The following is a 13,946-nucleotide window of genomic DNA, read 5'->3' as shown; positions in this document are numbered from 1 at the left end:
TTTTCAGGTGATGCCATTAAATTATCCTCTATCTTTGTGTACAACTCACCCAAGGCACCAGCTGCTATCTCACTAGATGATTAAATATTTCAGAGGGATCCACACAGACCAAAAGGCATCAAATGAAATCTGCTCTGAGACTACACTGCACTGTCAAAATCCTAACATGCATGGATGCCATTTTTGCTGTTATGGTCCAAGGTGTTGCTAATCATCACTCAGGGAGGAATTTGCCATCTGTAAAACAGGCTTTCCATAAAGAGTTTAAACAGAAAACTCTACTTTGAGGCAGGATTCAACATAACTTTCATAATGAGCCTTAACTCCTGTGTTTATTTTCAAGCCATTTGTGCTGAGCCATCTGTACACTATGGAGCAGGCTTTGGTTGTTTGCTCCTGCTCAGGTAGGTCAAAACTTTTTCCACCTACTGAATCTGCACAATAAAAGATGTTGAATTGTGAGGAACCTCACTCACAGGTGCTGAAGAAGTCTTTTCTTCTCAGATAGAAACAATCTGCCAGGACAGTTGTGTGTGATCATTTCCCCAAGGCACTGTGCCACAAGGTTACTCAAATGAAACCCAGGTTCTAGCTGCTGATGCAATTACAGTTCATCAGATTAGCAACATGCAAATTACATTGGACCCATCTGCTTCATCTGCAACCTCACCCAAGGGTCATGGAGTTAATGGGAACCCAAGAGGAACTGGTTCAGGCCCTGAACAATGCTCAGTCTGGAATAACATTCAGAGAGTATCTCCTGTACTAATCATCTGCTATTGTTTTAGAGCACATCAGTAATTCAGGATGAAATGTCCACGCTCTCCTCTTTTCTCACACACTACATTTCCACTGGCTGTCCTACTGCAAAACCATACAGATGAACCAATGTATCACCTGGCCCTGCTACCACAGAGAAAAGCTGGAGGGTTAGCAGAATATAGCCCTGACTTCAGATGAAAGCATCAGATCAAAGCTCGACTCCCCTCAGGCAGGGCTAACAGATGTTATCTCCAGCAGCGCAGAGAGGCACCGAGGATCACGACTCTGCTGTAAGGGTGCAGGGTGCTGCACTTTGGCCACAACAACCCCCTGCAGAGATACAGGCTGGGGTCGGAGTGGCTGAGAGCAGCCAGACAGAGAGGGATCTGGGGGTGCTGATTGATACCCACCTGAACATGAGCCAGCAGTGTGCCCAGGTGGCCAAGAGAGCCAGTGGCATCCTGGCCTGCATCAGCAATGGTGTGGCCAGCAGGAGCAGGGAGGTCATTCTGCCCCTGTACTCTGCACTGCTTAGACCACACCTTGAGTGCTGTGTTCAGTTCTGGGCCCCCCAGTTTAGGAGGGACATTGAGATGCTTGAGCGTGTCCAGAGAAGGGCGACGAGGCTGGGGAGAGGCCTTGAGCACAGCCCTACGAGGAGAGGCTGAGGGAGCTGGGATTGGTTAGCCTGGAGAAGAGGAGGCTCAGGGGAGACCTCATTGCTGTCTGCAACTACCTGAGGGGTGGTTGTGGCCAGGAGGAGGTTGCTCTCTTCTCTCAGGTGGCCAGCACCAGAACAAGAGGACACAGCCTCAGGCTGTGTCAGGGGAGATTTAGGCTGGAGGTGAGGAGAAAGTTCTTCCCTGAGAGAGTCACTGGACACTGGAATGGGCTGCCCGGGGAGGTGGTGGAGTCGCCGTCCCTGGAGCTGTTCAAGGCAGGACTGGACGTGGCACTTGGTGCCATGGTCTGGCCTTGAGCTCTGTGGTAAAGGGTTGGACTTGATGATCTGTGAGGTCTCTTCCAACCCTGATAATTCTGTGATACTGTGATACTCTTCAGGGAGGAATGGGATAGCACATCTGCACAGCATCTCCCAAACAACTTGGGAGGCACATTCCAGGCATCTCCTGGTCAAATGAGACCTGGATGAGGGGATTGAGTCCACCATCAGTAAATTTGCAGATAACACCAAATTGGGAGCATGTGTCAACCTGTTCGAGGGCAGGAGGGCTCTTCAGAGGGACCTGGACAGCCTGAATAGATGAGCACAGTCCAATGCCAGGAGTTTTAACGAGTCCAAGTGCAAGGTTCTGCACTTTGGCCACAACAACCCCATTTAGTGCTACAGGCTGGGGACAGAGTGGCTGAGAGCAGCCAGACAGAGAGGAACCTGAGGGTACTGGTTGGCTACCGACTAAACATGAGCCAGCAGTGCCCAGGTGGCCAAGGAGGCCAATGGCATCCTGGCTTGTATCAGGTATAGTGTGACCAGCAGAACCTGGGAGGTCATTCTGCCCCTGTACTCAACACTGGTTAGGCCACATCTTGAGTATTGTGTCCAGTTCTGGGTCCTTTAATTTAAGAAAGATATTGGAGTACTCAAATGTGTCCAGAGAAGAGCAACAAGGCTGGTGAGGGGGCTGGAGCACAGCTCTACGATGAACATATGAGGGAGCTGAGGTTGTTCAGCCTGGAGAAGAGGAAGCTCAGGGGAGACCTTATTGCTCTCTACAACTATCTGAAAGGAGATTGTGGTCAGGTTGGTCTCTTCTGTCAGGTAACCAGTGACAGAACAAGAGGACACAGCCTCAAGCTGCACTAGGGCAGGTTTAGGCTGGATGTTAGGAAGTAAGAGTGATTTGCCATTAGAATGGACTGCCCAAGGAGGTAGTGGAGTCACCATCCCTCTAGGTGTTTAAAAAGAGGCTGGATGAGGCACTTAGTGCCATGTTTTAGATAACTGGAAGGTGCTGGGTGATGGATTGGACTTGATGATCTTGAAGGTCTTTTCAACCTGATTAATTCTGTGAAAATCTGACTGCTTCTACAGACATTTAGGGCTGAAAGCCACAACAAAAGCTTGTATTGACTCTTTGGTTGGAGCCTGCAGGTTAAAGTGATACCTGCTAGTGACCAGTTGTAGCTCTTGAGCTTTAAACCTTACTCCTCTGACATTGTAGACAATAGGAACTAAAAACCTGAGCCTCCTCCTCCTGCAGAAGCAAAACAACCTTTCTCCCTTGATAATAATGACAAATAAAACTAAATACAGAAACAGCCTCTTACATATGCAGCTTTCCTTTTGGAGGAGGGTAAGAGAACAAAGAGTAGACAGATGTTGGGCATAGAACTCACTGCGCTACAGGATGGTGGTGTGAGGGTGTTGGATAAACACTGGGTAAGGCTTTTCATGGAGTAAACCAGAACTGAGTCATATGAATGAAAGGAAAAACTCCAATCAACATTTTGAGCCACAAATCTCCTCAGTTCAGATTGTTCAGACACTGAAATCCTTCATATTGCACTTCTGGATGAGAAAGGTTTGATAAGGAGCTTCATCAGGAACGCTTGGTCAAATTAAGTAACAGCTCCTTGCTTTCTTGCTTGCTTTACTAAAGAGTAGCTTCTGTGTGTTTTCCATGGCTGTATGACAGAAAAGACTTCATTTTTATCTCCCAATTTGCAAAATATTGTTTAGTTTGCTTTAACTTTTCATAGAATCATAGAATCAAGCAGGTTGGAAGAGACCTCCAAGCTCATCCAGCCCAACCTAGCACCCAGCCCTGGCCAATCAACCAGACCATGGCACTAAGTGCCTCATCCAGGCTTTGCCTGCACATCGGAGAAGCCTGAAGTCAAACACTTACTGTGAAGTGGCTCATAGTTGGAAAATTAAGGTTAGAGTTTGAAAGGAACATTAATCTTCTCATTTCAACCTCTGAGACTTCCCTTTCTTTCACAGAATCATAGGATCAACCAGGTTGGAAAAGACCTCCAAGATCATCCAGTCCAGCCTAGCACCCAGCCCTGGCCAATCTCACAGACCATGGCACTAAGTGCCCCAGCCAGGCTTGGCTTCAACACCTCCAGGGACAGCGATTCCACCACCTCCCTGGGCAGCCCATTCCAATGCCAATCACTCTCTCTGCCAACAACTCCCTCCTAACAGCCAGCCTAGACCTCCCCTGGCACAGCTTGAGACTGTGTCCCCTTCTTCTGTTGCTGATTGCCTGGCAGAAGAGACCAATTTCACCTGGCTACAGCCTCCCTTCAGGGAGTTGTAGACAGCAATGAGCTCTGCCCTGAGCCTCCTGTTCTGCAGGCTGAACAATATATACTGTTTCACAGTTGGAAGAAAAAGTTCTTTCAAAAGGAAAATGCACCATGGGAACCCTTTAGCAAGGCCATGCTTAAATAAATACACTCAAAGCAAATGAAGAATATTGAAAACAAGAAGGCAGACCGATCAGGGTAAATCAGTCAGGCCTGAGAATGGAACAAACAAAACAAATTGACACTGGAATTTGCTGGTAATTTCCTTCTCTGGTAGATTAAAGCAGGGGATTTTAAATAAACAAACATCCCCATGACAAAAAAACTGTGTAACTTTGATAGAGTGCCAGGAATGGGAGATGTTGTAGGAGCAACTTGAAGTGGTTGCATGCATCATTCACCCCCGCTGCGTGGGTTTTGAGGCTCTGTATTATTTATCTGAGTTGGTAGTCATGCTTATGTGTCATTGGAAGAGAGGAATCAATACAAGCTGTACATGTGGCACTTCAGGATCTGAAGGGGGTCTACAAAAAAGCTGGGGAGGGACTTTTGAGGCTGTTAGGGAGTGACAGGACTGGGGGGAATGGAGCGAAGCTGGAGGTGGGTAGGTTCAGGCTGGAGGTGAGGAGGAAGTTGTTGAGCAGGAGAGTGGTGAGAGGCTGGGATGGGTTGCCCAGGGAGGTGGTTGAGGCCCCATGGCTGGAGGTGTTTAAGGCCAGGCTGGCTGAGGCTGTGTGCAGCCTGCTCTAGGGTAGGGTGTCCCTGGGCATGGCAGGAGTGTTGGAACTGGAAGTGGCACTTGGTGCCATGGTCTGGCCTTGAGCTCTGTGGTAAAGGGTTGGACTTGATGATCTGTGGGGTCTCTTCCAACCCTGATGATACTGTGACACTGTGATACTGTGTAACTGGATGATCCTTGTGGTCCCTCCCAACCCTGCCTGATTCTATGATTCTATGCAGGGAGCCTGGACTAATGTCCCAGCTGTCATGTCAGAGGATGCCTCTTCTCCTTCTCTGTAACTTTACAACTGTTTGGCAGACATTGTCCCCTTCTTTTTTTTTTCCTTTTGGGTGTTTTTAAAAGGACAAATTGTGGCAAAGGGAGCAGGGAAATGAAAATAGCAATCTGAAGCTGCTTGGCTTACTGACTCACCAAATGTTACGGTCTTTGACAAGGAGGCTTTTACTTCTTGCTCCAAAGATACTCAGATAGCAGCTTTCAAAGTCATGCTGACGGAACTGATATAAGGCTGATGTTTCCTACCTGCTTAAATTTCTTCTTTTGCTTCTTTCATGTCTCATTAGACTGAAAATGTCCTCATCAACTCCAGTATGACTTGCACAAATTGCTTAATATCATATGGACCTCACAATGGCCATGAAAATCCTGCCAGGAGCTGGCCTTGTATTTAAGAAGAGAATGTGACCTAAGATCTGTCAAGAATGTCTTCCCAAAACACAGTGGTTTGTGATCATGTGAAGCTGTGTGCTGCCCACGGATACATGGAAAGCTTGAGACAACTGATACTGATGAGCACAGAGGTTTAAGCATCAATAATAATACCCATGTCCCCCACTGCAACTCTGCTCTTCAGAAAAGGCTGAGGAAGATGTTAGAAACTTTCTTCTTTCCTCATTATACTTCTGTGATAGGAACCAGTCGCTTTTGGGTATCTGAAGGGACCTCTGTTGAAATCTAGTTGTGTTCTCAAACTGAATTCAGCTTAGTCAGTTCTTTTAATGTAATGGAGACTCCTTTAGAATGGAATAGAATCATAGAATCAAACAGGTTGGAAGAGACCTCCAAGCTCATCCAGTCCAACCTAGCACCCAGCCCTATCCAATCAACCAGACCATGGCACTAAGTGCCTCATCCAGTCTTTTCTTGAAGACCCCCAGGGACGGTGCCTCCACCACCTCCCTGGGCAGCCCATTCCAATGCCAATCACTCTCTCTGGGAAGAACTTCTTCCTAACATCCAGCCTAGACCTACCCTGGCACAACTTGAGACTGTGTCCCCTTGTTCTATTGCTGGTTGCCTGGCAGAAGAGGCCACCCCCCACCTGGCTACAGCCTCCCTTCAGGTAGTTGTAGACAGTAATAAGATCACCCCTGAGCCTCCTCTTCTCCAGGCTAAACAGGCTCAGCTCCCTCAACCTCTCCTCATAGGATCTGTGCTCTAGGACCCTCACCAGCTTTTTTAAGAATGAAGTGAACATCTTAGCTGGTTTGATGTTAACTACAGTAACAGACAAACGTGCAACACAGACTATCACAGCTTGCTGTATTGAGATCTTCCCTGATTTTGAAGCAGTGCTTTTGAAAGATGACTTGCTGCAATGTTTTTTTACCATCTCCAGCATTACATATATTACAGAATAATTTAGGTTAAAAAAGACCTTGCAGATAGAATCATAGAATCAAGCAAGTTGGAAGAGACCTCCAAGATCATCCAGCTCAACCTAGCACCCAGCCCTAGCCAATCAACCAGACCATGGCATTAAGTTCCTCATACAGCCTTGTCTTGAACTCCTCCAGGCACAGTGACTCCACCACCTCCCTGGGCAGCCCATTCCAATGCCAATCACTCTCTCTGTGAATTTCCTCCTAAAATCCAGCCTATACCTCCATCCATTAACCCAGCACTGCTAGGTGACCACTAAAACCTGTCAATAACTGCCAGGTCTTTATCTCCAGGGGTGAGAGCAGCCTCATATCAACTTTCAATCAGGAGCTGCTGCCACCCTAATACCTTCACTGCAGCTGCCTGCAGGAGCTTCTTATCCACTTTCTTCCCAGGCCTGCATCTGCTCCTTAGCTTCTTACTTTTCACATTTCACAAAAGCAGAGTTCCAGGAGCACTTAAACAGAAGTCAAGACCAGCATTTGGGTTCCTGATGCAGACCTCAGTGCCTGACACAGAGCCCTGCTTTCACAGAACTCTATCACACACATATTTATATCACCTGAAGATACCTGTAGGGAAAACTGGAGTTTGACTTACTTTGTCCTAATGCAGTGCTCAAGTGGTGGGGTGAGGAAGTTCTCTTTGTCTTCAGCGCACATCTGAGTCGTGTCTGCAGAGACATCACAGACATTGTTAGTGCCTGAACTCTATTTCTGTGCACATAGAATACTGTACTAGTTTCTGGGACTCCACCTATGGACTGAAAGATGCTGGAAGGTGAGCACTGCTGACACTTGAATACCACCCCATGCCCACGTTCACACCATCTGAATGGAGTGGGCACAGGCAGGGCCAGGAACACTCAGAGTAGACACCGTGACTATGGCTCCTTGCAAATCACATGGGCTTTAGAGACAATGCTACAGTGGGCAGGCTGGCACTCAGCTTTGGCATCTCTTCAGCCCTCTCAGTGCTCTGCTGCCTCTTCATGTGATGGGAGGCTGAAGGCCTTTGGTGACTGAACACACTGAAAAAGGGGTGACTGAATGCAAATGTTGTTGGGAATGGCCCCCAGATTGTCTCCCATATCAGAAGCTTGTGCAGAACTGTGCACACTACCTCACAGGAAAGATGATCATGGGACAGTGCTCAGACTCATGCCCTGACCTCAGCGAGTTTCCTAACAAAGAGATTGTTCCAAGGCAAAACATGAGATACAAAGTGAAAGAAGATGCAGGAGGGCTGTCAGGAGGTTTTTATTTCCTAAGTGATGTTGTAATTGCTAAGAAAGCAATTCTTATTATTACTCATATAGGCACAGAAGTAGTCCTACTCTTGAACAGGAAACCCAAGCCCAGTCCAAAGTGGATTAAGATCCCTTCAGCCTTGTCCCTTGACTTTTGAGAAAGCAATGCACAGAGAGGAGATGATGATGCTGTGTTGGATGTAAGAGAGCTATGAGAGGCTAGGAGCATTCCTTTGGGATGGAGAGGCAATTGTGCTGTTCCAGGGAACACAGAGAGGTCAGTGTCTCAGACACTGATCTGTCAGCAGTGAAAGTAGTCACTGAACTTCCCAGGGAGAAAACATCCTGCGACCAGCTTGGATGTCAGTCAGCTCAGCTGCTTCCTGTTGTGGAGTGAAACATTTTACACTGCAGCACACGACAGTTTTCTCTCTTTCTTTCTTCTTTTCTGTCTGTCATCCAGCCAATAGGTAGGTTGTGAGCAACCAATGATGCCAAGACAGGGCGCAGCATATGGCTCTGCTTCAGTGAGGCTGATGTAGGAGGCAATTGCTCTTATGTTTACAGCTGCCAGTCTCAGATGTAGCTGGCTTCCCCATCTCAGAGAGATAAGCTGCCTCTCCCTTGCTTGTTGATCTTGTTGGTACCAATACATGCATGGCTCTAAGGGCTGGAGTAGTAGGAAATGGACAATATTCAACAGGGCATGAAGTACTGCAAGTTTTCTCCCAGATCCTCAGGAACTTAGAGCTACACAGGAATAGTTTAAGTTTTAAAGGACCTTTTTTAACCTAATATTGAAGACTTTACAATGGTTCATTAGAGCTCTCCAAGAGTATTTGGACTTGTCTAGGAATTCCTAATACTGACATACTAATCTTCTCATAGCATGAAGCAACAGCCACTGTCCATGCCATAGCACTGGTACCAGGATAACCATGTGGCAGAGCTGCCCTTCCCAGTCACTGCCAGATTGTTGGATTTTGTCATTTTTAGCCTTGAGTCCTTTCAGCTAGGAGGGAAAAATAAATCCCTGCTCCTAGGAAGGAGTTTCATACCTCTCACCTCAGTTTTGGCTAACAGTTACGAGTATGAGCAGCAAGGCAAATCCTCAGTACAAAGTGGCAACTGTACCCCAGGAAAATGTAACACTGCTTTTACTTTCTGCCTGTTCTGCCCTGCTTACCCAGTGTAATTTCTTCAGGATTGCCTGAACTGTGGCCTTGATTGCAATCTTCTTGATTATAAACAAGATTCCTATTTGTAGGAATTTGCTTTCTTGCTAGCACAAAGAAAATGAGTTTGCTGAGCAGCACCAGTGAGATGTGGCTGTGCAGCACCCAGAGCCTCCTGTTCATCATAGAATCATCATCATAGAATCAACCAGGTTGGAAGAGACCTCCAAGATCATCCAGTCCAACCTAGCACCCAGCCCTATCCAATCAACCAGACCATGGCACTAAGTGCCCCAGCCAGGCTTTTCTTGAAGACCCCCAGGGACGGTGCCTCCACCACCTCCCTGGGCAGCCCATTCCAATGCCAATCACTCTCTCTGACAACAACTTCCTCCTAACATCCAGCCTAGACCTACCCTGGCACAACTTGAGACTGTGTCCCCTTGTTCTATTGCTGGTTGCCTGGGAGAAGAGGCCACCCCCCACCTGGCTACAATGCCCCTTCAGGTAGTTGTAGACAGTAATAAGATCACCCCTGAGCCTCCTCTTCTCCAGGCTAAACAGGCCCAGCTCCCTCAACCTCTCCTCATAGGATTTGTGCTCCAGGCCCCTCACCAGCTTTGTTGCCCTTCTCTGGACATGTTCCAGCACCTCAACATCCTGTTGTATCTCTAGGTGATACTGCTTCACTATCACAGCTTGCTGGTACTACCACAAGGGAAATGCCACTAATACTTGGCATTCTGATGCCTCTCTCTGGTCCTGTGTGCACGGCTTAGGTGTACAATCAGCTACCTTTTGAATGTAAAGCACTCTCTTTCTTTCCCCCCCTCCAGACCTAACCAAGGATTACTGTGAAGCCAGAGCTAGGAATGCTTTTTTTTTTTCCTGGAATGGTGGAATTATTTGCATTTTACAGCCTCTTGCAGAATTTCACAGATAACAAAAGATTTACCAGGAGACGTCCCTGGAAGAGGCTACAGCTGCAACAAAAAGATATCTACCTTTCAGTCCAAGTCTTGTCTTTGAAGAGAAACATAAAGGTATGTCATGACAGGCTGAACAGTAGAGAGAAAGATTTATACATACTCTGAGCACTTTCCATCCAGAGATCTGAGTGCTTGGGGCTCTTGGTTTTGGAAACGTTGCTGATTTATTAATGACCTGAGCCAGCAGCCTGCATTTGCAGCCCAGACACAACCCTGTGCTGGGCTGCAGCAAGAGCAGTGTGGGCAGCAGGGCAAGGGAGGGGATTCTGCCCCTTGGCTCTGCTCTCCTCACACCCCACCTGCAGTCCTGGGTGCAGTTCTGGAGCCCTCAGCGCAAGAAGGACATGGAACTGTTGGGGGCTGTCCAGAGGAGGCCATGAAGATGCTCAGAGGGCTGCAGCAGCTCTGCTCTGAGGACAGGCTACAAGAGTTGGGGCTGTGCAGCCAGGAGAAGAGAAGGCTTTGAGAAGACCTTGGAGTGGCCTTCCACTATCTGAAGGGGGCTACAGGAAGGCTGGGGAGGGACTATTGACAAGGTCTTGTAATGACAGGATGAGGAGGAATGGGTTTAAACTGGCAGAGGGGAGACTGAAACTAGATGTCAGGAAAGGGTTCTTTGCAGTGAGGGTGGTGAGACACTGGCACAGGGAGGTTGTGATTGCTCCCTCCCTGGAGGTGATCAAGGCCAGGTTGGATGAGGCCTTGAGTGACCTGTTCTAGTGGCAGGTGTCCTTGCCTATGGTGGGGGGTTGGAACTGGAGGAACTTCGAGGTCCCTTCCAACCTAACCCATTCTATGAGTCTAAGGCAGATGAGGGCAGCTGCTCTGCAGTCTGTGTTGCATGGTTCAACATAATAGAACAAATGTGTCTCCATCCCCACAGTCCTGGGCCAAGCCTGTGTCACTTCCAAAGACTCTTTTGTCTGGGACAGACCATGTGGGAACCAGCTGACAATTACAGTCCTGTGAAGGTTAAGCATTCTTTGGAGATAGCATAGAATGTGATCACTACAATAGGATGAGAGGGCTTTTAATTGAAATTACAGGATAAATAGCTGGCAGAAAGGTCACTGAATTCACTACCAGATCTCAGGAGCTGCTAAAGCCCTCAGCGAAGCTCTCCTGCATGGACCCAATTAGAACATGCACCACCTATGTATAACTCATTACAGTATCACAGTGTCACAGTATCATCAGGGTTGGAAGAGACCTCACAGATCATCAAGTCCAACCCTTTAGCACAGAGCTCAAGGCCAGACCATGGCACCAAGTGCCACGTCCAGTCCTGCCTTGAACAGCTCCAGGGACGGCGACTCCACCACCTCCCCGGGCAGCCCATTCCAGTGTCCAATGACTCTCTCAGGGAAGAACTTTCTCCTGACCTCCAGCCTACATTTCCCCTGGTGCAGCCTGAGGCTGTGTCCTCTTGTTCTGGTGCTGGCCACCTGAGAGAAGAGAGCAACCTCCCCCTGGCCACAACCACCCCTCAGGTAGTTGTAGACAGCAATAAGGTCACCCCTGAGCCTCCTCTTCTCCAGGCTAACCAATCCCAGCTCCCTCAGCCTCTCCTCATAGGGCTGTGCTCAAGGCCTCTCCCCAGCCTCGTTGCCCTTCTCTGGACATGCTCAAGCATCTCAATGTCCCTCCTAAACTGGGGGGCCCAGAACTGAACACAGCACTCAAGGTGAGGTCTAACCAGTGCAGAGTACAGGGGCAGAATGACCTCCCTGCTCCTGCTGGCCACACCATTCCTGATGCAGGCCAGGATGCCACTGGCTCTCTTGGCCACCTGGGCACACTGCTGGCTCATGTTCAGGTGGGTATCAATCAGCACCCCCAGATCCCTCTCTGTCTGGCTGCTCTCCAGCCACTCCGACCCCAGCCTGTACCTCTGCATCATTCTGTCCAAGAACCAGAGTGTAGGTGCAAACAAGGACTACAGGCAGCCTGTTTTTGAAGAGTGGACTACAGTGGAGTGGCTCCTTAAGATTGAGAAGGAATTTGATTAGATTGTAGGAATGTATTGAAGGAAAGAGAAGAGAGGTAGGCTATTAATAGCTACTAAGAGTTTAGTGGTCAAGAATGCCTTAATATGGCATTAAGCAGGGAGCTCTCCAAGCATCAGGATGCTTGTCCACATGCCTTCCAGTTGGAGAGAGATGTAATTACTGTAAAAGCAGCTGTAAAATTTGGCATAGTTTCCTGGAACAATGAGAGCAATAAGACAGAATATCTTTTGTGTGCATGTATTTGCAGGTAGGCTGTAAGTAGGTATGAGACTAGACTTTGTTAGCAGTTTACTGCCATCTTCTGAAGTAGCTGCCTTTGCAGGCAAGGATTTCACACTTTCTCACCCTCTCTGCTCCTTTCATTAGAGGCACGTGGGGTTGAGCAACAGCAAACTTGCACTTTGTGCCTTAGGGAACAACATGAGAAGATGTGAAGGGGAATGGGAGCAGTTAAATACGGTGTGTAGCCTTGGGAGCATGGCCAGGTCAGGTCACAATCTGTTCCCTGGAAATGAGTGTCACTGGAAGATTTACCAGTTTGTGTAAAGTCACACATGATCACTTTTAACTCTCAAAATTGTCTTCTGAAAACTAACTTCCATTTCATCACCAAAACTAACTACAGAAATGTGTTAGTTTGAGCCCAGCTGGGACAGTTTGGTGAGAAGAATTAGATGCTAGGTTGTGAAAAGGGAACAATGGGGATGGCTGCTGCACTCAAGAGGCTTGCTGAGATGTGTAAGAACAAGAACACAAACATAGATAGCAGAGTTGCACTCTGGGGCTGCAAGAACTTCTCTCTCTAACGTGCTGTCTGTGTAACTAATCCCTCTGCTTCCTAACCTCCCTGGCCAATTCTCCTCTCAGGCTTGCTGAGAGGTATAAGAACAAGAATATAAATATAGATAAGGGAGTCTCTCTCTGGGCTCTGGCTGCAGGCACTTCTCTCCCTAGCTTGCTAACTAATCCTTCTGCTACCTAAGCCCTCTGGCCAACCCTCCAAACTCTCCTTGAAGCATAAGGCAAAGTCTAGGGTAAAGTAGAGGGGTGGGGAGAAGGTGGAAGTGTGGTTGGGAGCCCCTCCTGGGGACTCAAGTTTCTGGGAGGGCTGTTATGTTTCTGTATTACTTTTTAACTTGTCTATTTCTGTATAGATGTAAATATCTGCTTGTACATATAAAGATAGATATATATATATATTTAGCTATATATATGGGCCCCCCAGTTTAGGAGGGACATTGAGATGCTTGAGCGTGTCCAGAGAAGGGCGACGAGGCTGGGGAGAGGCCTTGAGCACAGCCCTACGAGGAGAGGCTGAGGGAGCTGGGATTGGTTAGCCTGGAGAAGAGGAGGCTCAGGGGAGACCTCATTGCTGTCTGCAACTACCTGAGGGGAGGTTGTGGCCAGGAGGAGGTTGCTCTCTTCTCTCAGGTGGCCAGCACCAGAACAAGAGGACACAGCCTCAAGCTGTGCCAGGGGAGATTTAGGCTGGAGGTGAGGAGAAAGTTCTTCCCTGAGAGAGTCATTGGACACTGGAATGGGCTGCCCGGGGAGGTGGTGGAGTCGCCGTCCCTGGAGCTGTTCAAGGCAGGACTGGACGTGGCACTTGGTGCCATGGTCTGGTCTTGAGCTCTGTGGTAAAGTGTTGGACTTGATGATCTGTGAGGTCTCTTCCAACCTTGCTGATACTATGATACTGTGATATACATAAATATGTAGCTAAATATATATATAGAGAGCAAATTTTTATATGTAAAGCTATATATATATATATATACATATATATATATATATATATATATATATATACACATATTGATACTGTGTGATATATAAAGCTATACATGTATATCTGCTGTAAATATAAAGCTTCATTCTTCCAGTTTCCAGTGGCTGAGTCTCATTTGGGTGATTTTCCAAAGTGTGGGGGGGGGGGCAGATAACACCCAAACCATCACAAGAAATCAGGGAATGGGCACACAAATAATCCTTCATGCCTGAGCCCATCATTGTATCACTGAATTCTGCCTTCAGCCATGCTGCTGCTGCCACCAGCAGAGATGAGAGGCAGTCAGTGAGCTG

General features: G+C 47.8%; 1 protein-coding gene across 4 annotated transcripts in view; it reads right to left on the bottom strand.

The window, feature by feature from the left end:
- The window catches only part of MINDY4 (MINDY lysine 48 deubiquitinase 4), a 125,513-nt gene that overhangs the window by 21,988 nt on the left and 89,579 nt on the right, over window positions 1-13,946 (bottom strand). For all 4 annotated transcript variants that reach the window (XM_064162369.1, XM_064162368.1, XM_064162367.1 and 1 more), the window contains one exon: window positions 7,043-7,115. In XM_064162369.1, the coding sequence (XP_064018439.1) occupies window positions 7,043-7,115 (73 nt within the window). The remainder of the gene's footprint in view (window positions 1-7,042; window positions 7,116-13,946) is intronic.

This window comes from Pogoniulus pusillus, chromosome 23, assembly GCF_015220805.1.
Source record: "Pogoniulus pusillus isolate bPogPus1 chromosome 23, bPogPus1.pri, whole genome shotgun sequence".
Taxonomy (NCBI): domain Eukaryota; kingdom Metazoa; phylum Chordata; class Aves; order Piciformes; family Lybiidae; genus Pogoniulus; species Pogoniulus pusillus.
The sequence above is the reverse complement of the archived record's forward strand: the minus strand, read 5'-3'. Positions and strand labels throughout refer to the sequence as shown.